Genomic DNA, 21,261 nt, shown 5'->3' on the forward strand with positions numbered 1-21,261 from the left:
TCAATATTTATGAGAAGCCCTGATCTTTTATTATATGAATTCAGTTATTCATCGATTCAAAAAATGAGGAGAGGCTGAGAGGTTTTTTTAATCTAAAGAGTGTCTCCAGTTTTCTCTCTTCTAATCTAATATTTTACATTTTAGAAGAAAATATTTAAATTGTGACTCAGAAAATCATCAGAATAGCATTTAAATACTTTAGTGTGGCTATATCCTCTAGCTCCCAAAAATAAAGCATATGCTAGTGCTTCAGTGAGAATTGTTCACTTAACTGGGGAATCAGAAGGGAGAATCATAGTCCATGTTGTTAGATCAGGCAAATTCCAAGTTGAATTTATCATATGAACTTCTGAATTCAGGAAGGTTTTGTTTTATTTTATTCTTTAACTTCTTTATTCTTTAACTCATGGACTTTGTAGTCCATGAGTCTTTTCCATGAATGTCCATTTTTCAGTTTTGATCACGGAACAGTTCATGAAGTGCAGTACAGGGACAAGGTTTTGTGTAACCATGAAATAACCTCAAATACAGCTGGTGGTGCAGGCTGGGGGTGAGGGGATGAAGGTCTGCACAAGTTCCAGCAATATAAAGGTGGAAATACCATGCATATCTGTCAGTTCATCCAGAGGAAGCCTTTGGAATAAAGCTTGCGTGTTGCAAAATCCTTTACACGTTACGATACTTACTGTACAGGTGAAGGTGATCCAAGTCTGCCTTATGGCAGTTAGTGTTTCGTGGTGCCTGCTCTGACATGACTTCCCAGATGGCAAATGTGTTGAGATGAAGAAATGTTCGTTCTCTGATTCATCTGCAGAATGTTTTCTTCATCTGAAAACAGCAAGGAGAGAACGCAAGAAGCAAAACTGTTGATACGATAGAAAAAATGGTCTTAAACCAAAAAGTCTGTAGTACACATATAGCTTAATTTACTGTTTGTCCTAAAGAGATCTTACGTGCATTTACAAAGTTTTGATAACTAGTTGTAAGAGTCTCAGTTTCACTCCTAACCTTGTAAAATCTCTCAGTTTCTGTAGGAAATAATTTGAAAGGATTCAGGTGAGAGATAATAGATACGTGCCTGTGTGGAACCTTCTGATGAGATTCATCCATTTTTCTTCTCACCAGATTTGGAGGAGACCAGCCGGTGTACATCAATATTATTAGAGATCCTGTCAATCGATTCCTATCCAATTATTTTTTTCGACGATTCGGAGACTGGAGAGGAGAGCAGAATCACATGATCCGTACCCCCAGCATGAGGCAGGAGGAAAGATATCTGGTATGTTTAAATAAAAGGCTTCAATTACCAATTTCCCCGCATCGTTATATGATGCTGATGTTCAAACTGGATGCTTGAAAAGTGGGAAACTGAGGCATCTTCTGTCTTCCATTTTTTCCTCTGTCTTTGTCTTGCCTGGTCCTTAGTTTGCTCAGCTTTACTGCAGAGAGTGTTGCTGATGAATTGTTTGATATTGTTTGAATCTTGTATAAGCTGACAGCAAGTCCCAGATTGCCACTGTTGAATTACAGTCCTTTCACAGAGTTGGATTTGCAGTGTACCATAATATAATAATTCTGCCTATATTTGTCACTGAGAATATTCAGATAGACTTTTAGGTTGAAACTATGTCTATAAGTGTGCAGCCTCAGAGGAAAATTGTGAAACAGAGCAATTCAGTGCGCCCAAGCCTCTAACATTCTTGCTGCTAAATTGTTTGTACTATTCTTTATACTAGGGCTCTAATCTCAGTTCTTGGTTTGGTTTTGTTGCCTTTTTTTTTATTAAGGTGATGGCAATAATGCCAGATAAGGTATTTATAATAAGTTTTAATTTTTTGCAACTGCTGAATTGTTGTAACACCCGTCAGCCTTTGTTGTAGAGCAGTTATTGAACACCATGGCAGTAGGTGTTCAATTAATGCTCAATAAGAAACACGAGGGCAAGGGGGGTGGTTGGTTTGTTTGATATTGATCTCTTTGCATGCACACAGATACCTCCCTAAAAAGGCAAAATGGTGGAATTAGTTCTTACTCTCTCTATAATGGAGATCTAGTTTGATTGGACTCAGCCTTCAGCCACACTTGAACCTGCAGCGGGTTCAGTAACACAGTGGTGACAGGACAGCTTGATGGTCTGCTGTGAGATGTTGCATGCCAGACGTAACATTGAAACAAGAGAGGTCTGCAGCTTTTGGAGAACAAAGAGAGGATGTTTTGATGATGTTTTGGAGGGGCAGTAGAGTACAATATACGTGGACGAGCCATAGAGAAAAAAGCTCTGAAGTTACCACACAACATGTTTCAATCCTAGCTGAGGTCAGATGGATCCAAGGAAGGCTGAGGTTTTTTCTGTGTTATGGGGCTGTGTTGATTTTTTTTTTTTACTTTATTACTGTTGTCTGCTGTTGTAGACAAACTTATAAATTATGAATAATTGAAGGGGGAGGTATCAGTGTAACTGTGCATAGCCTTAAATTTAATGACATCTGCTATACATTAATCATTTCAGTAATGTTGAAAAGGGTTTCTTATTTGCTATGTGCCTAGAGATCCCAAAGAGGTCCCTGTGTCAACTGAGCAGGTCTTGACCTCCTGGTGTGCAGAGTTGGAAATCTTTGCATGCTGTGTGTGCTTGGACTTCTGCTTCCTCACCTGTGAATGGGACAATGGGGTTGCAGAAATTAATGTGGGATGGGTTTGATAGTATAACATTTACCTTTTTAGCACTGACATATTTTCTTTTTTGAAAATGTTAAAAGGGAGTGGTACAGTCTGTACTTAACTCTGAGTACCTTTACTTCTCATTTGAAGTGCAGTGATTGGCACCTCTTATGACTGACTCTTTAAAAGTTGGTGCTAATTCAATACTGCCTGTGCAGTTTAAGATGTGATATGTACAGCCAGTGAAATTTTGCTTCAAGCAGAACTGAAATGAATAGATATAATTCCTGTTTGTTGTTTTAAAAGCTAATAAAAATCACCTTGCATTTTCATTTGCATTGGTATGTTCTTTAAGAAATAAATTATCTCTATACACATGCACGTATGTATGCACATACAGATCAGTATAAAAACTATAATGAAAAAGAAATAAAAAGTGACTGTCTGAGGTCAGTAGTCAATTTGTTCAAAAGACAGTTTGTTGGTCTGAGGCACCATCAGCATCCTTAATAAAACCTATTTTTGCATTTTCTTTTTGATCTTCTCTGTTGGTAATTCAGTGTTAGAATCCTGGAAAGGTGTTTGGAATCTGTCCTCCATCCCCTTCTTGGCAGACTTTGGCAGTCACTTGCACTGCTCAAAGAGAGCAGTTGCTCCTGTCACAGTAACATATAGTGCACTTGCCAGTGAAATTCATTTTAAGGGAAGCCACTCATTCATTTCAGCATTTTTAAGACTTGCACTATCCAACCACATCATATATTGCATGACTGCATTTTAATCTTTTCCTCAGTGGTGTGAGGAAATCTATTGGAATATATTTTAAAATTCAGGTATTGGGTTTTTTGGAATCATAGCTTCAGAAATCTGCAAAATCAATTGCCTGATCTTGCCATGAAGAAAGTAAGCAGCTGATTTTACCTCTGAGCATGCGCCCATAGAACACTTTAGCACAGGACTGGTCTAATCACAATTCTTCCCTAATATTTTTTTTAATTCAAAACTCACCAAAAAGCATTACTTTCTTACAGGGGACTATTTGAAGGATAAGCTTAGATTTAGCATAGTAAGTAGTTTCAGTATTGATCACAACATTAAACCCAGTTTTTTTGGGATGAGGTATACATGACCATAAGCAGATACGTGAAAGCAGGGGGAGGATACGAGCTTTTTACTTTTCTTCTTCCCTCATGCCTCAGATCAGCAGCTAGGAAAGTACAAAACTACTGATTACTCCACAACATTGAGTTCATTGCTGGAGAACCCGAGAAGCTGTGTGTTGGCAGTAGTTATATACTTACAAAACGGATTGAAGAAGCTGTAAATGTAACTTTTCTGTTTTACCAGGAGAGTCAGGTTTGCCTGCAAAAGGTATACATCTTTCAAAAACAGGCTAGTTGTACTTTTATCGACCACGATGTTCTTGGCTTCCTATCTCTTAGAAGGTGGTGTGAGCATCTGGAAACCTTTCCAAGCCATCCTGACATCTTCATCAGTAGCTGCCAACGCTGGCCTTCTCCCATGAAAAGCTGAGAGCAGCATGCACGTTCTCTCAGAAACTGCAGCGCGAAGTTGTGGGAGCTCAGCACCTCTAAAAAACAGGCTCTTAAGGGAGGAAAAGCATTTTAAGATCAGGTTTTGTGTCTGAACTCCTGCTTGGCCTCTAAGTTGTGATATCCCTAATGGAAGTATTCCCTCCCCTTGATTCTGATCCTAAAGACAAAAAAAGGGAATTGAAAAAAAAACCCACCTTGAAGTCTTGTAGTACCTTGCATTCTGTTTTTTTAACATGAAAATCTGAACTGCTAACGTTGCAAAGATCAGAAACAGAGACAGAAATTTCCACCGTTCACTGATCATTTGAAATTTTCTCTGAATAGGGCTTCAGGCTTTGACTCTGGTCCAGGGAAAACAACCATTCATTCAGGAGTCAGATAAATTGTTTTAAATGTTTTGGTAAATGTCTGTGTTTACCAAAATTTAATTGAAAGTCGGGATAGAAAACAAGCCCTTTATTCATGAGTCAGATATGGCAGAGGCAGCTGCTGCAATGTGAGAATCTCTACCCAGATCAGCCAGCCACTTGTCCTGACCCAGCACTTTCTCTGCTGGAGTGAGTTACTGTCAGTCACCTGAAGAGATTGCTTCCAATCCTCCCCAAAATAAATAGTGGCAGCGCGTTAGTGTGGAGTATGGCAGAGAGGTAATTACTGGTCTGAAATGGTGGTGAGCGCCTCAGGTCAAGTCTCAAGCACACTCAGGAGAGATTCATCCTACATTATGGTCCTGTAAGATGAAATAAATTCATGAAAATTAATTTAAATCCATTGTAATGAATGTGTTACAGATTGAACTAGAGTTCTTATAGTAAATATGCTTCAATAAAGCAAGTAAGCCCTTATCAGCACAGCTATGACTGCTGCTGGTACCAAGCAAAAGAAAAATATGCACCAGATGATTTAGTTTAAGGCTTGGAAGTGCAGAAGGTCAGAAGTACCCCTGATGAGGAGAGGGACTACTATAAATATTTGAAAGTTTTGTATTAAAATTGTCCTTTCCAGAAGGATTGTTAGTAAATATGTAGTATTTATTACAGCTTCAGTGTGAGACATCAAATATGAAAGGTTTTCATCTTTCCTTGACATTTGATGAAACTTTGATCTAAGATAGCTGAGGCTGAATGAGTGTGTGAAGCAGCATGGTCTGTGCATTGTTGCCTGAATTGCAGCAAATCTGGTTACATGGGATTCTGATCTTTGTTAGGTTCTGAATAGCATGGCTCCTAACTGAGTCAAATAAAAGGTCTCTGAGCTAGTTTGTCAGAATTGAGGAAGTTTGTATTTAAAAAATCATTCAGTAAAATAAGAACTTGTCACCTTCCTATGGGATCTTTCAGCTTTTCATTATATATAATTACCAGTTCAGTTTACACCACATCTCTGTGTGGCTCAGCATAGTCTTTCAACTTCATCTCTGAAAATAAATTTGCTTTTCTCAGCTAAAAATAAAAATATTCTAACAATATTCAGCCTTAGTTATGTTAAAGATTACTCATGCAAGTGATCCTATAAAGGAGCATCTGTCTTTTTGTCTTTTAAATGAAATGTTAAAATATTTGTTTAAAGTGTGTTAGGATTACTGCAAAGAAGGGAAGTAAAATTCAGAGTATGTCAGAGAACTTTCAAGTCAAGCTTCTTACTAATGAAACTCTCCTGTGACAAACATTGGCTTTTCTAGCTAAATATTTCATCCAATGATGTTTAGGTTCTTTCATAAATTTCTAGCAAAGTTATAGAAAAGGCTGAATGGTTAAACTCCATAGAACAATTTTTTGTGTTCCTGATTCTTGAGAATATCCTTTTATGACTACAATGGTTTTCATTAATAGAAGAATATTCACTAAATAAAATAAACCAAATTTATTTATATCCACAAATTTCTATCTACAATGAAAACTACTCTCCTACCAATTTTTTTTCTGGCAGCAGCTGTCTTCTTTCTTGTGTTTATCTGCATAACAGAAATATTTAACCATGGGTAATTGTATTGTGAATTGTCATCACTGGTTGTCATCAATGGTCATCACTGAACTTTTTCCTTCTTGGCTTAAGTTTCTTGAAGCTTTTCAGTTGCCAGAGACATGGCCTCCAGGAGCAACCATGGTATGGAGCCCATGCCTTCGTCTTCTAAATGTCAGTCTCATGAATGTTTCTGTATTAAAAAAAAAAAAAAAAAAAAAGGCAGTGAGAGAGTTGTCTGCTTACAGATTTGATGGAGTGGGGGGAAAAAAAAGGCAGTGAGAGAGTTGTCTGCTTACAGATTTGATGGAGTGGGGGAATAGAGCATTCATGACTCTATGTGATTTTTCTTCTGAGGACCTCACAAGTGTCCACTGATTGAACCTGGGAACTTTTGGAGAGGGTCTTATGAACCTGGTTGACATAATTTAGATTGGAAATCTGAGGCATGCAGGGGTTAAAATGATTTACCTATATCTGTGCAGTGCATACGAGATATTAGGGAGTTAAATATATACATTAAAAAGTATATTTTTCAGTTACTGGGTTCTGAGCGATAGCTAAACATTTTATGCCCTGTCCGTGTTTTCCCTACATACCCACGTACACACAGTAGTCATTTTACTCCCTGTGTTATATATTGGTGCTGAGCTGGTTTGAATTGGTCACTGGATATGCTGCGGTGAGTCCTGAGCTGCAGCGTAGCTTTGCAGCTGTAGATCTGGTTTGAGAATCACACAGTAGCGTCAATCTCTGTGGCTGGGAATAGGCTGCCGGGAGGGCACTGCTGAAGCGCAGCCACCTGTCAGCTGACCCAATTAGAACAGTTTGCTGCTTCTTCCCTCTAATGAGTGCTTTTAATAGTCTCCAGCTGTTTCTTTTTACTGCATTACCTCTTCACAGCAAAATTTCTGGCCCATTTTTGTAGCTCTTCATCTGTTGTGTGTGCTTTAAAGCACCATTTTTTTCCCCTTAGATTCTCTCATTTTGTATTAATCAATTATTGAACCACAAAGTTAATGATAATTCAGACCTCAGCTGGAGGAGGAACTGATTAAACAACTTATAAAATGTAATATTGAAGGAAATGTTTTCATGGCTGACATTTACTTTTCGGTTACTTTAATTTACAAACCAGTATTTTTTTAATGTTCCCCTGTGGAGTTTGCATTCCAAACATTGCAGCATTATGCAGTTATACAAGAGCAAGAAAGTGTGCCTTCCTAATCTGCTTTCATTCACTAGTCTGAGTTGGTAGCACATAGTAAGTAAGCAATATAGCATTGGTTAAGATAACAACACTAAAATCTTTCATGTAATTCAAATACATGCTTATATTAATAGCAAATATAAGATTAATACCATGCTTTTATTTTAGTGATAATATTCTGTGTTGCATTCCTTTTTGTGGAGACAGGATACATGATAACAACAGAACATAAAAAAGGTGAGGTATTTTTTTCTTGCAGCGTTATACTAGTCTGAAAATTTCTGGCTGTTGCAAATGTTAAGAAACTACACAAGAAACCAGAAACCAAGTAGCAGTAGAGGTCCAAGCACTAAGTACCCACACTCTTATTCAAACTTAACCTTATTACCAGGTCTTACAATATACTGTGTATTGGTAGTGCTATTTAAGACATTTCTATATATAGTAATTTAAGTTCTTTTATTAAAGGACTTTGCTGTATAAAGTTGAGAATGGTGAATCTTCATTTTTATGGTGATTTTGCCGAGTTTGTTATTTGTGCTCTTTCTGAGCATGATGTTCCTCTTGATGTTCTCTCTTGTGTTCTTTTTTGGTGTTTATTTGTTGTGGTAGCCTGGGGAACTAGTTTTCTCCAGCTTCTCCATACAAAGATACTGTTTGTAGAGTGCGAAATCCCATCCATAGAACAAAGAGTCTAATATATGGATGCTGGCTTTCTAAGGCCATGTAAACTGTATTAGGGAAGAGGGTATGTCTGTGTTATATTTTCAGGAGATATATTCTTGGAGATTGAAACAAGAATAGAACAGAAAAGAGCATTCTTTTGTAGCCCAAGGATAAAAGCCAGTCTTGCCTTCAGTGAAGGCGGGAAAGCAGTTTTAGGGGGATAAAGCTTATTTCACATGGAAAACGATGGATTCTCAAAAGCCTGTTGCTGGTTGAGAGTGAAATCTTTTGTGTGTGGTAGATGGTTCTACCCTACATCAACTTAGTTCTCAGTAGCAGTCAGAAAAGGCAAATCAAAAGCAATAGAGAGCAAAACAGAGGGCTTCATTGTGTATAAATCTCCAGTGTGTCTGCACTTGAATTCCTACATTTGTGACCTCCCTTTCCCAAAATGGGTTTGGAAGAATGGGAAAATACTCAGTAATGGGTAGGAGCAATGATGAAAGGCTGAAATCATTACTATATGAGGAGCAGCAAAGATTAGGACTTTCAGATGAGGAGGAAGGAAACAAGGGAAAAGATATGTGAAGACAGATTCTCAGGAGGCATGGAAACGTGGCATCAAGGACGATTGCTTGTGGGCTGTTTCAGTGCAAGACCTAGAGGATCCCAACTTGAATGGGTAGTTACCAGGTCCAGGAAAGAACAGAAAGATGGTGATAGTTGGGACAACATGTAGTTAAGCTGTGAAGTCCTTGCTCGTCATTGTTGTGAATAACGGTTTATATGTATTCAAAAAGGAAACATTTCTTTACAGAGGGAGTGATCAAACACTGGAACAGGCTTCCTAGAGAGATGGTCCATGCCCGAGGCATTTCAACATTTAAGAGCCATTTGGACAACACCTGTAAAAACATGCTTTAACTTTAGTCAGCCCTGAGTTGGTCAGGCAGTTGGACTAGGTGATCCTTGTAGGCTCCTTCCAGCTGAAACATTCTACTCTATTTTAAAAAGTCTAACTATGTAGCCTTCAAGAGTTATTAATTACCAGAGCAAGACCTCTTCATTAGAAAATAGCTGATAAGTACATATCTGAAGCCTCAGGCTTACCCAGAAAAGGTTCCTGTGTGTATGCTAAATGTCCCTCATATCCCGTACCAATTTTCTGAAATTAGTGATTGCTCTGGGTGACTCAAATCAAACTTTGTAATTACATGCTTGCAAATGAAATCTGCTGCTAGCTGATTTATATAAGATAGTTACAATTATAGACATCTCCAGTTTAATGTGTTGTATCTTGACTTTAAAGTAGTTGAGTGTTCTTGGGTATATGCCATAGTGGATAAGGCTTTGTTGTCTTACAGCTCTGCCGATCAAATGAATTTTTGTAAGATCCAAACTGATGCTGAAGCTACTAGTTGTTAATGCTGTCACAACTATTCTCAAATTTATCTTTAAAAGCTAAGATACAAGTGCCTTTAAAGTATAAAATGCTTCCACAGCTTTACATTATGTACTGCTAAAAGTAAAGATACCAAAACAGAAGATGTAAAAATCTTTAAGATAGTGGGTTAAAACATTTTTTTAAGTGCATGCTTTTCAGAAACTAGAAGTCTCTTGGTTTTGATTTACAGTAGTTTCAGAATGGATGGCTTTCAGGTGTTTGATAGTAAGTCTCAATTTGAGTATTTGAGTTTTCAGTTCTCATGAACTTTGTTAACGTGAAAGCAACAGGAAGACACATCTAAGGAGATAACACTTACATGGTACTCGGTAGGTGATGACTTTACAATGATAATTAGCTGACAAGTAACTGTTGTAGGTGAATGAAAACAAGAGGATTGTGTGTGATATGAATTCATATCAATTATCTTCGGTGCATGGTCCAACTGTGTGCATTATGAAGCTGAAGAGTAGTCTTCAGTAGTCATCAAGTAAAACTAATTATTAATATTTTGTTTGTCCTAAGTTGAAATAGAATGATTTTTAGAACTGGAATGGTTTATCATCCAGAGGAAAAGAATGCCTCCAATTTCCATTCCTGTTAGTATACATTTTAAAATTAATATTTTTAAAGTTACAGTTTATACATGGCCTGAATTAGAGAGATGTGGCATTGACCAGCACATAGTCCCTCTAAAAAATATGATGTAATAATATGTGTATATGTGTGAGTGTGTACTCAGAACTAGGAGTCAGACTTTTTGAAATGTTTAGTATTATATTCATGTTTAATTAAAACATTTTTTGAAGACTTGTCTAATGAAATCATGATAGCTGTCCCTAGAAAACCTGACTATAAAACCTAAGTACACACCTTGCTAGGAGTAGACCTGTTTCTTTTTCTATGTGCTCTAACCAGCTTAAATGAAAACTCTTTCATTGAGAGTGTGATGGGGAAGGAAACTGCAGAACCTTTTACTCCTGACAGAGGAAGGGCAGAGAGAGAAAGTATACCTGCCAGTAAATTGAATGTGTTCGGGCTGCGGCATGATAATGTAATTTCAAGCAGTCGGATACTTCCCTCTGTAGGTGTCAAAACCTGAAGGAACTGACAATCCATGAATATAAAACTTAATTTATTAGCCCATTTTATTCCTTGTCTGTCATTTGCCTTCCTCTTTCCATTTTGTGGTTTATACTCAGTTTTCTGGCTGTCAGTGCTGCCGGCAAAGTGAAATAAGCTGAGATCCTGATCTCTAAAACCTATTAGCTAAAGCAAAACTGAAGCTTTGAGGTGGTGGATGGCAGGGAGAATGCAGGGTGGTGGAATTAGGAAAACTGCCTGCCCGCGGTGCATGGCTGACATGGTGAGGGATAGCTGTGTTTTTATAAAAGCATCCAAGGCTCTCCTGGGGTTTAGGTATTTGTTGTAAACAAAATATTTTCCTATCGTGTAATTTTTTGGTGGTAGCGTGGACTCTTCTGTTGACTGCAGAATGAGTGGGTCACACTTCTGAATTCTGTATTTTTAAGACACTGAAGTAGTTTAAGTTGAACCCATATGAAGTGGAGATGCCATTTTGTGGAAAAAAGGGACATCAGTGCCCAGACATACTCAAAACTTAGCTTATCCTAGTTTTTCTGAAGTCTGTAAGGTTCATTGTAAGCTACAGAGTAAAATCCTGTGCCTTGTCCTGGTCCCAGCTCACATGGACCCCAGGGCTTGCTGAAGCACAGGATGCGCGCTCCTTTCAGGTACTCTCTGTTCTTGCTCTATTTGCTTCAATATGCTTCTACAATGTAGAGGTGAGCATTTGTGTTTCTATAAAAACAACCAAATGCCATAGGTTTGTGTTGGCAAGTGGATTGGGATGTTCCCTCTGGTTGCTTGGCTCTGCCTGACAAGTGGCTGGTGTGCTTTCCTATAGGAGTGCTCTTCAGGTGTCAGATATTCCAGCAATCAGATTTTCCATCTTGGCATAAAAGGTATTGCTGCAGTTGTTTTTGTTTTTCCTTCTGAAAGAATTTTTTTTGCGAGAGTGTGAATTGTGTTGTAAGGATCTCAGCATACTAAGAGCTTCAGTTAGATGAACAGTTTCAGTATGGAGGCTCCAGGCTCATATTAGGTGTCCTCCCTTCTCATTTTCTTCCTGAAGGGCTATGGAAGGATGAAGGACTTCATACAATCAGGTGACAGATTGTCTTCTTTGCCAGACCGATAAGCAATTGCAATCAAAAGAGCAGTTGGTAGGTTCTGCTGCTTAGTGCAGTGGGAGGACTAATGGCTTCTGTTCCCTGAAACAAGTATGGATTCAAACCATGTGCTCTAAGGCATCTTGGCACCTTAATGAACTGGAAACCCAATAGAAATAACCCCAGTCATCTGAGGGATATTGATGGTCAAAGGAAGTCTTTCAGAAAGCTATGTGCACCCTGATTCCTTCAGCCTTTTTGTGGTGGATTTTACTCAAATTCGAAAGAGAAAATAAAGGCAGTTTTTCATAACTTGGTGAGATGATGTTACCAGGAGAAAATATGAGGGAACAGCATGTGCTAAACTGCAAAACTGTATTTGTTGTCACTGAGTTGGGGTTCAGGGCATTTGGCCATTGTTTCCTTTTAGTCAGTCAAGTAAGGAAGGATATTGCTGCCAGGAAATAATTTTTAATTGTCTTCCTTGTAATTCCACATTATTTAAAGAAAGAAATTTGAAAAAACCCTGAGAAACAGGCATCAGCTGTTTCAAATGTGCTTTTTTCCCTTTAAGATGGCTATTTGTAGTTGAATTACCTTGTTCAAAAATGCATACATCCCTCACCAATTTGCTGATGATGTTGTGTGGTCATGAGCTATCATGGGAGTAGTAGGTGCCTATCTTGAATGAAAAGGTAATTCCATCTTTCATGATAAGCAGTAGACCTGCTGTGTCAGCTGAGGGAATATTTTGCCCATGAACAATATAATGAAAATCTCCTTTGAAGTAAAAGCATTGTTCACTTTTTCTATTATTCTAAGCATTGCTTTTTTTTGTTGTTTGTTTACTAGTATTTTCAAAGCTCCTCTATCCCTTGTAAATATAGTTGCTTTGTATAAAATCAAAAACAAACCACCAAAAAACCCAACAAAGGATATTGGCTGATTATTTGTTGTTCAGGACTCTGGAAAGTGGACTGACATTGTTTCAGCAAAGCTGCTTACTGCTCAGTGAATTACTGAAACACAGTCTAGTCAGGTTACCTTGAATACAAGTTTTTCCTATGAACTCTGATCCAAGCAAAGCCAGCCGCTATTCATAACTGAGCTTGTCAAGAGTAATTTCCTTTTTCTTGGGGAAAAATCCACTAACCAGTGGCAAATAGGAAACTTTCCATGGTGAAGATGGATTGTTAAATGATATTATTATTTTTTCAAAATTATTTTCTGTTCTCTTTGAAAAAAGAAAACTAAAGTGCTTATCCATAGCTGAAGGAAAAAAACATGAACAAAATTTCTTGAGAATGTAATCCGAAGAGTTGATGTCTTTGATAAACAGAAAGGGGAAAAAAGAGCATATTTTACACTTTTTTCCTCTTCCTAGCAGATGTATTAACCTTAGTGATTTTATACTTGATCTTGTGACTTGCTGAACTTTCTGAAGCCATAGCACCTGAGATGGGTTTCTGTGTAGGAAGGGAGGTATGGTTTTGGTTTTCATAGTTATAAAAAGGAACTTCAGCAGACAACTGAAGATTAAAAAAAATTTAAAAAAGAGGCCAATAGGAAGATTATTTATGCTTCTGAACCTGGTAATTTTAGGAGGTTTTTAGTACTTGGTGTTGTCAGTACAGTGATAGTCTTGTCAAACTGAAAAGTAGAATCGATAGGTTCCATTTAGTGTCTGCAATTCAGAATGGCTGTTCTGTGAATGATGCAAAGTATTAGTAATTTTCCAGAAAAGCATTAGAACTGTTCAGCAGGGGGAAGATTTTAACTAGGGAAACTAGATCAGGGCAGCAGAACAGAAACCACCTCCAGTTGCAGCAGCAGGGAAGCCACGTGCAGAAGCAGTGTGAATTTCTTCTCTCCTCTGCAGCTCCTTTTGCATTTCAGCCCTGAGAGATGAAGGGAGAGATTCCAAGTCAGTAGATGCTGTGCAGAAGACTGATAAGAAAGCAGAAATAGCACACAACTCAAACTTCTGGTTGTTTTCTCACCTTTCAAGAGGCTTGTGGTAAAGTGCCACCACAAAGTGGTAGGTCAAGGACATGAAAGACATTTAGACTTTGCTGCTATGAGGAACTGTTTTCTTAAAAGCCATTACTGTTCTTTTTGTGATTTATCATCTAACTTAAAAAAAATGGTCAAAACCAAAGGAATTTATAACCTATACTCTTTTTTAATGGAGAGGTCAACAGCAGGGTTTTTTTGTTTTTTTGGTTTTTTTTTTTTGCTAGACAGTGTGCTTGATGTGACTGGATTATTGAGGGACATGTCATGAGCTGTTGGATACAGCCCCTCTTCCTTTAGCGTCAGCAAAAGGGAATTGTATTACTGCAGTTCATGAGAGCAGATGATCTAACCTGTAACTGTTGCAACGAAACATGCATCAGCTAGCCAATGTTAATTTTCTTTACTGAAAATTTCTTTACTTTTGCTACATCTGCAGATGAAAGAAGCTTAATAATTTTTTAAAAAATACTTCTTTCCTGAACCCTGCAATAATTTTTTTTAGATTCACGTGGCATATCTTTCCTTCTCCGTGTATATACTCTTTTATTTTGAAGATTTATATTGAAGAAAGTAAGCATTTTCCTTCCCAGTTCTTTTCACATGAAGTCCTGTAAAAAAAAAGGCAAATGGAATGTGTTTGTTTTGCCTCTTTCCTGCTGGGATATATGAAAGCAATAATATTTAATGCTCATTGTCAATTAAATTCATTTCCTTTTGGCTCATGGATTTCTTCTCTCTGATGATATCTTTAGTATTCAGAACTCTGATATTTGTTCTAATAAGCCTCTTTTAAACTTTTATATTGTTAAAACTATTTTTGTGGACTTCTACTAAAACCAGCATAATGCTGGCTTCAAGAGGTTGTGGCATTCATAGAACTTCAATGTATTTTTGTTAGTATAAGCATTTTTGAGGTTTGGGCTAAAATCTGCTTAGTATAATTTCTGTGTATGCAGTCAAGCTTTAAAGGAATGAGAACATTTGACCTAGGAAAGAAAATGTGAGAAAAATGTGAACTACAAAAATGTCTCATTATTAAAATAGGCTTTCCTGTATTGTAGCAATGAAGTGATATTTTGAAACACTAGAATCCCTTGGTGTCTGTGCAAATGATATCATGTCATATGTGGAGGTATGAATTTCCCTTCTTGAGACATCCAGCCTGAATGGGGAAACCAATACAAGCTGGCTAAAGAGTTGTTTCACCTGCAGTGTCCTCTCAGCTTCTAACATCCTTCAGCTTATCAACAGACATTGCTTCCATATAGGTGTTTAATAGCCCTTGATAGACCTCTCTTCTATGAATATGTAATTTCTATTTTCTTTTTATTATTAATATTTTTTGGTGGTTTGAGATTTTTTTTAAATCCAGATATGTCTTTGTCATCCAGAGTATGCTGTTGCAAGGATCTGTGGGTTTTTACCAGCACTGAATGTCCTTCAGCATCCTAGAGTCCTTCTATATCTCCTTGAGGTCAGATTTCTTATCTGCTCTCATTAATATTCCCTGTAAAATTTGTTACTTAACTGTTAACTCTTCTTTTTTTTCCCTTTTTTTTTTTCACTGAGAATTGAAGAACAAAGGACTGTCTTTAGCGACTGAATCAAAGACCTGTTGGAAGGTGGAGAGGCAAAGCTTTCTCTGCTGATGTTGATTCTTCCCCTTGCTGATTGTATTCTTTATTATAGTGTTGTCTAATATTAGCTAGTTCTGGCAATTTTCTGTTCATTTTATCCATTTCATTCTAAAGTGTCTTTGACTGTCACCTCAGTTCGAGACTGGTTTTTTCCTGACATACGCTCTTTCTACAGGACCCTTTTCTGTATGTGAAAGCATCCCAGATTTGAGCAATCTGGTCTAGAGGAAGGTGTCCCTGCCAATGGCAAGGCAGTTGGAAATAGATGCTCTTTAATTTCCCTTCCAATCCAAACTGTTCTATGATTCTGTGATGTTCTATCCTTTTTTTCATTACATAATTTTTCATTCTGAGCAACCTGGTAATGCATATTACTGCTCAGTTGTGAGCAGGCCTCGCTGTCAATCCAGGAGACACTGAGTCTTAGTATTAGACTTGCTTGGCTGAACTTTGAGGCTTTTAACATTAACAGAATGGTGTATTAGAAGGGCGATGATCTGCAGTGTTATATGATGATTTCTTCTGTATCTTCTCCAATTTGTTTTTTTAAAAATGTGTAGCACAAATGATTTCTGGGATCCAGCATTTAAAGTCAAACAGAGGATGCTGGGTTCCAGGAGCCAGAGACATGAAATTATTCTTTACTTCCCTTCATGGCACTTTCTTGATCAGATGAGAACTTATGTAAGGTACCAGCAAGGTCTTTTCTGCTTTTACTGAAAAAGCCTAAGTTAAAAAATGTTATGTTTTAGGACTTCTAAGAAATTGAAAAAAGTCCAGAAGACAGTCTAAAAAAGGAATTGCTGTAGGGAAATGTAAATCTTCAGATGAATAAAAATGTGCTATGAAGCAAATGTCCTGCAGCTATTCCTTGTGTTCATTGAGATCAAGACGAAATGAAGTTTCCTTAAATTACATTAACGTGGTTTTATATCAAATACTAGTAAAGGTTTTCTGACAATAGGAGCAATAAAGCATTGATACGAATTAGATGAATATGAACAATCCTTTTTAACAGACCGGACAAATGGCAACCCTGGTATAGCTGAAAAAAAGCATTTCACAAAGCGCTGACTTAGCACATGCTAACCTAATTTAGCAAAATCCAACCCATCCAGTTTTAAGTTACCCAAATATCAAGAAAGGTGATTAAGAAGAGGTGAAGAAAGAGAGAAAAAGAGAGAATTATAGCTACAACCCCGGATCCAGCATAGGTCCAGCTACCAGGAGTCCCAGAAATGGCAGGGCTGCAACCACGTGATGGCTGCATGTATTGGTTTTATCTGCTCTGGCCCCTGGTGCCCACACATCTGCCCCAGGTGGGATTCCTGGTGTGCCAGCCAATCTAGAGCTGGATTGAGGCTCTGAGGTGTGGTGTGGGGCAGTGCTCCCAGTGTCCAGCGCCTGCTCCAAGGCTACCTAAGGAGGCTCCAGGATGCTGGGGTATGGAACAGGACACTGTTTCACCTTTGTGAAAGTTGACCTGTCCATTACACACACACACACACACGTTGAGTTGGTCCGAGCCAATAATTAATATAATAATCCAGAATCTCACAGCTTCCAGATGGCTGGAAGACAGCAGCTTGAGTCAAATGAGCAGGCTCTACGGGGTGCTCTTGCTTATCCAATGCGCCACTGCTGCTAGGAGTCCCTGACACTTTCCACAGGGTATTCTTCTGATTCCTTGAATAGGTTGCTACACAGTCTGCATCTCTCGCAGTGTACTGGGTCTTATGAAAGTATGGGGGACAAGAGGGTTTGTTCCTTCTCTTCATTCTCCTGTTGCTTTTGCTGGTGCTTTTTATCAAACTCATGGTTTAGGTGAAGGCAAAGAGCAGTTTGTTGAAGAAATGCTAATGAAGGGGTTTGGAGAATTAAAGAGATCAAGGATTTTTACTTTTTTAAAAAAAGAAAAGCCTATTTCAGTTCCTCTCAGCTATGTGGAGGAAAGGAACTTGAATACCTACAAAGGTGTGAAATGTCTGTGTGGCCTTTAAAGAGCTGTACAGAAGCCTTCAGAAGTGTATCCCTTCGAAAACAGATGTGCCAAGAACAAGTTGAAAGGAATGTTATCTGTAACTGAAAACTAGTTTTAAAATGGAAACCTTAGTTCATCTTTCAACTGTACCTGTTTTCTGAAGGTACAGTGACATACTTCTTGACTTTCAAGAAGGAGAGCAATGGTTCAAACTAGCTAGAAGAGGTCATCTTTGGGGAGCACGACCCAAGCTGTTTAGTGCCCCAGGTACTTCCCTGTTTCATACTCCAGTCTCCAAAGTCCTGTTATTGGCTTCCATCTTCTGTAGCATCCATTTCCACAAGGCAGACCTAAATCTGTTGCGCAGACCCACCAGAGGATCAGCCTTACTGGATGTCTCTTATAGCTGCAGTCTCCTCTTTTGTGGCAGATGAATCCTCTTCAGGAAGAAACACAAGACCCACCTCTGCTGTCTCCTCAGTAACTATGTGAGATGTGCCAGGTAGCTAAAAGGAGAGCAGAAATCCCTGGCATCCATGGATTTCATGGTGCCAACAAAAGAATACGCTGGAGAGCATGGGCGGTTCTCGCAGCAGTGACACTATTTGGCCATGAAGGGACAGTCAGTGTCAAGGTGAAGCAGCCACATGCTCTGGTGACTGTTTCCCAGTCATTGCAATGACTGCATTGGTAAAAGCACTAGAAGAATATAGTGACTGAAGTCATTAACTGTAGCTTGCCTCGCCCTGTGCAGCTGCAGTGCTGTGGTGGCATTGTGGCATTTACATGAGCAAACCCTGTGTTGTTTGCTTTTCTGGTAGAAGACCAGAAGGCAATGGAGGGAAAGGAAAGGGTTTCTGTTGCTTTTTTAGCTGGCAGACCCTGCACAGGAATCAAGGGGCAATCGCAGCTGGTGCAGGGGGATGTTTGGGGAAAGAAAATCCACATTTCAGTTAGCCAGATCTGCTCTGCCATCTCGTGGAGCTTCTCCCCAAAATGTCCACTGCGCACGCTGCAGCCTGACACTGGTGTCCCAATAAACTTGCCCAGCTTGCTGTCATCTCCAAAGGACAATCATCCCACACAGTTTGGCACAGTCTACCCCACCTGGCAGCCCACCTTGGAGTTGCTTGGTGCCACTTTAGCAGAGGATGGGAAGCATTTGGCTTCAGCTGTACTGGCAGTGCTGATTTGGGAAGCAGTGCCCAGCATCTGCCCAATCCACAGAAGTCTGCTGCCAGTGCTGTTGGCATAGATGCACGAACAAGTACCAAATGCCTCCAGAATTTGAAAGAAACAAGTAGTCTTGCTGCTATGTGGCTCTAGTTATCTAAACACTTGATTGAGATTGAATACACCTGGTGAAGTAAACTCTCTCTAATTAGGGTTAAAAGTGTGCTGCATTAGAGTTATTTTCCTTTAAAATGTATAAATAGTTTTTGCTCCTGAGTAAGATTTAGTAAGTCATGTTACATTTATCTTTGGAAACCTTCATGCTGACTATACCTTGACTTTTCAATGTCTTTCTGCAGCCATACAAAGTAGGAAGTTGTGCTTTTCCCTCTTTCATTTCATATTTGCACTCACATGCCCTCTTCTGAGCCATCACGTTTACATTTTCTTCTCCATCACTCTGTGGCCACCCAGAGCTTGCTAGCTGGGTCAGAGAAAGCGAGGAATTATGGGTTTTTTTCAGCGTGGTTGTGTTTAGTTCATATGATGCAACATTGTCCTCAGGATGTAACGGTCAGTTTGACTTCTTTACAAACACGAAGCAAATATGTGAGAAAACATTTTACAAGCCACGAGAGGATTCTTGGTGGCTCTTGGGAGAGTGGAATAATTTTCTTTGGCTGACGACAGTGAGGGCTAGACTGCACTGCTGCCTGTAGTGGTGTATGAAGAACAACCTTGTAAGCAGCAGAGGTCACCATAGACTGGGCTCAATTACTGGTTTTCCACGTTGTTTTATTGCATTTTCTTTTATGGAAACTTGAAAGCTATTTATTTAGGTCGCTGCTGACACACCTCCACATCTGCAACCTTCAGACTGATGTAAGGAGCTTGCACTGTGTCTGGGCTGTAAGCAGGGTCTTCTATTTCCACAGACATTGTGGAATGCCCCATCCCACAAGAGTGGGGCATGGAAAGACGTGTATTTTTCATTTTGATTGTGAGAGGAAGGATATTTTTATGATTTTCCATAGATTAGCAGATGATTAATGGAAAAATATTTGCAAGGCATCTATGTGTTTGAGTTACATTACCTTATTTTAAATTGTCAGTGTTACTATGAATTGCAGTATATCCATAAGCAGAATCTGGTGTTTCTGTAATTTTTGATTAAGACACTGAGGATCAAGAAATAGAGAATGCTTTAAAGCCCAAGAATGATCTTTATTTTTTTTTTAACTTGGCTGTTCCTTCTACTGGGCAAAAAAAAAAAGTTATTATTTCTCCCAGTACTTTTAGGATTTTGTGTTAGGAGGGGTCACATCTTTCAGTATATAGTACAAATTTGCCATGAGTTAAAGACATTAATTTAAGTAAATTGCTTATCGTTCTATTAAAAAATACTTTAAAGTTTGCTGGTTTTGTGATGGCATTAAAATTCCCAAAGGAATTTTGTAGCCCTTCACTACCTACAACTGCCTGAAAGGAGGTTTAGTGAGGGAAGTATTGAAAGGATGAGAGGAAATGTCCTTAAGTTGCACTGGGGAGGTTCAGATGAGATATTAAAAAAAAAAAAAGAAAAAAGAATTCACTGAAAGAGAGGTTAGGTATTGGAATAGGTTGCCCAGGGAAGTGATGGAGTCACCTTCTCTGGTGACTCCAGACTCTGGTGACTCTGGTTCAAGAAGCATCTGGAAGTGGCACTTGGGAATATAGTTTAGAGGTGATTATGGTGGTGCTAGGTTGATGGTTGGACTAGATGTTCTTGAAGATCTCTTCCAACATTGATGATTCAATGACTCTATGAAATGTATTTAGTCACATGCTGACTTTGTCTTATAGCATGTATGAACCCACTATGGCAAATAAAACAGTTTGCTATTAACCTCAAAAAATATATTAATAACACACCTTTGGTATATTTCTGATAGATCAGTAGTATTGCTCATTGACAGATTAATGGATTAGGGCATGTTGTGATTTTTATTTGAAAGGCAATTTTACAGAAGGAAGTAGACATTACCCACTTCTCAGACAAAATTGTTGCAAGAGTAGAAAAATATAGCACTATTAAAGGCGGTTTCTGTTGTTACTTGGAACCCCAGGGCTGATTCCTGGGTGTCCCACTGCCCTACTGAAGACAGAAGCCCAGCTGGATGTGAGCAATATGAATTGTAGCCGGGAGCTGAGGAATAAAGTAAAATACCTCTTTCTTTTTTGTGAAGTGTTATGATCAAAATAGCTCTCTGTATTTCCTTCTCCGTCTTTCCAGACTGTGTTAGAATAATTTTTTACAAGGCTCCTCCAGTGATTTAAGTGAGCAAGGCTGTCATCTGTCACCTTGCAAATTTTGGTCTCACATAAAAACATTTCTGCCCTGAAGGATCTGTGTCCTGCTGGGAAAACAAGATCTTACTGGGAAATGTGGTATTAATATGGCTTAGGATAGTAGAGTAACACTGCATAGGATATCATTTCACCTTGGCTTTCTGTGCTCAGAAAAAAAACTCGGAAGTTCCTATAAGTGCTGCTTATAGGAAGAGCATCTTCCTGTAAGTGTGTGTAAGTTTTGTAATGGCTAGCACACCTCAGGCCAACCTTTCTTTCACCCACTTTTTGGTTGAAAATTGTGATTTGACATCTCATGGAGCTGCAAAATTGTCATCAAGTAAAATCTTCTCTGAGGGATGGATAGTGACTGGTCATTTCTTTTACAGTTTATGAATACAGTAAAATAGGAAAGGTGAGTGGGTGCTGCAAGTG

At 38.6% G+C, this 21,261-nt stretch overlaps 1 protein-coding gene across 2 annotated transcripts in view; it reads left to right on the forward strand.

Annotated features, from left to right (window-relative positions):
• UST (uronyl 2-sulfotransferase) overlaps positions 1-21,261 on the forward strand; it is a 160,461-nt gene that overhangs the window by 100,412 nt on the left and 38,788 nt on the right. For both annotated transcript variants that reach the window (XM_032681582.1, XM_032681583.1), the window contains exon 5: positions 1,126-1,279. In XM_032681582.1, the coding sequence (XP_032537473.1) occupies positions 1,126-1,279 (154 nt within the window). The remainder of the gene's footprint in view (positions 1-1,125; positions 1,280-21,261) is intronic.

The sequence above is a fragment of the Chiroxiphia lanceolata genome, chromosome 3, assembly GCF_009829145.1.
Source record: "Chiroxiphia lanceolata isolate bChiLan1 chromosome 3, bChiLan1.pri, whole genome shotgun sequence".
Taxonomy (NCBI): Eukaryota; Metazoa; Chordata; class Aves; order Passeriformes; family Pipridae; genus Chiroxiphia; species Chiroxiphia lanceolata.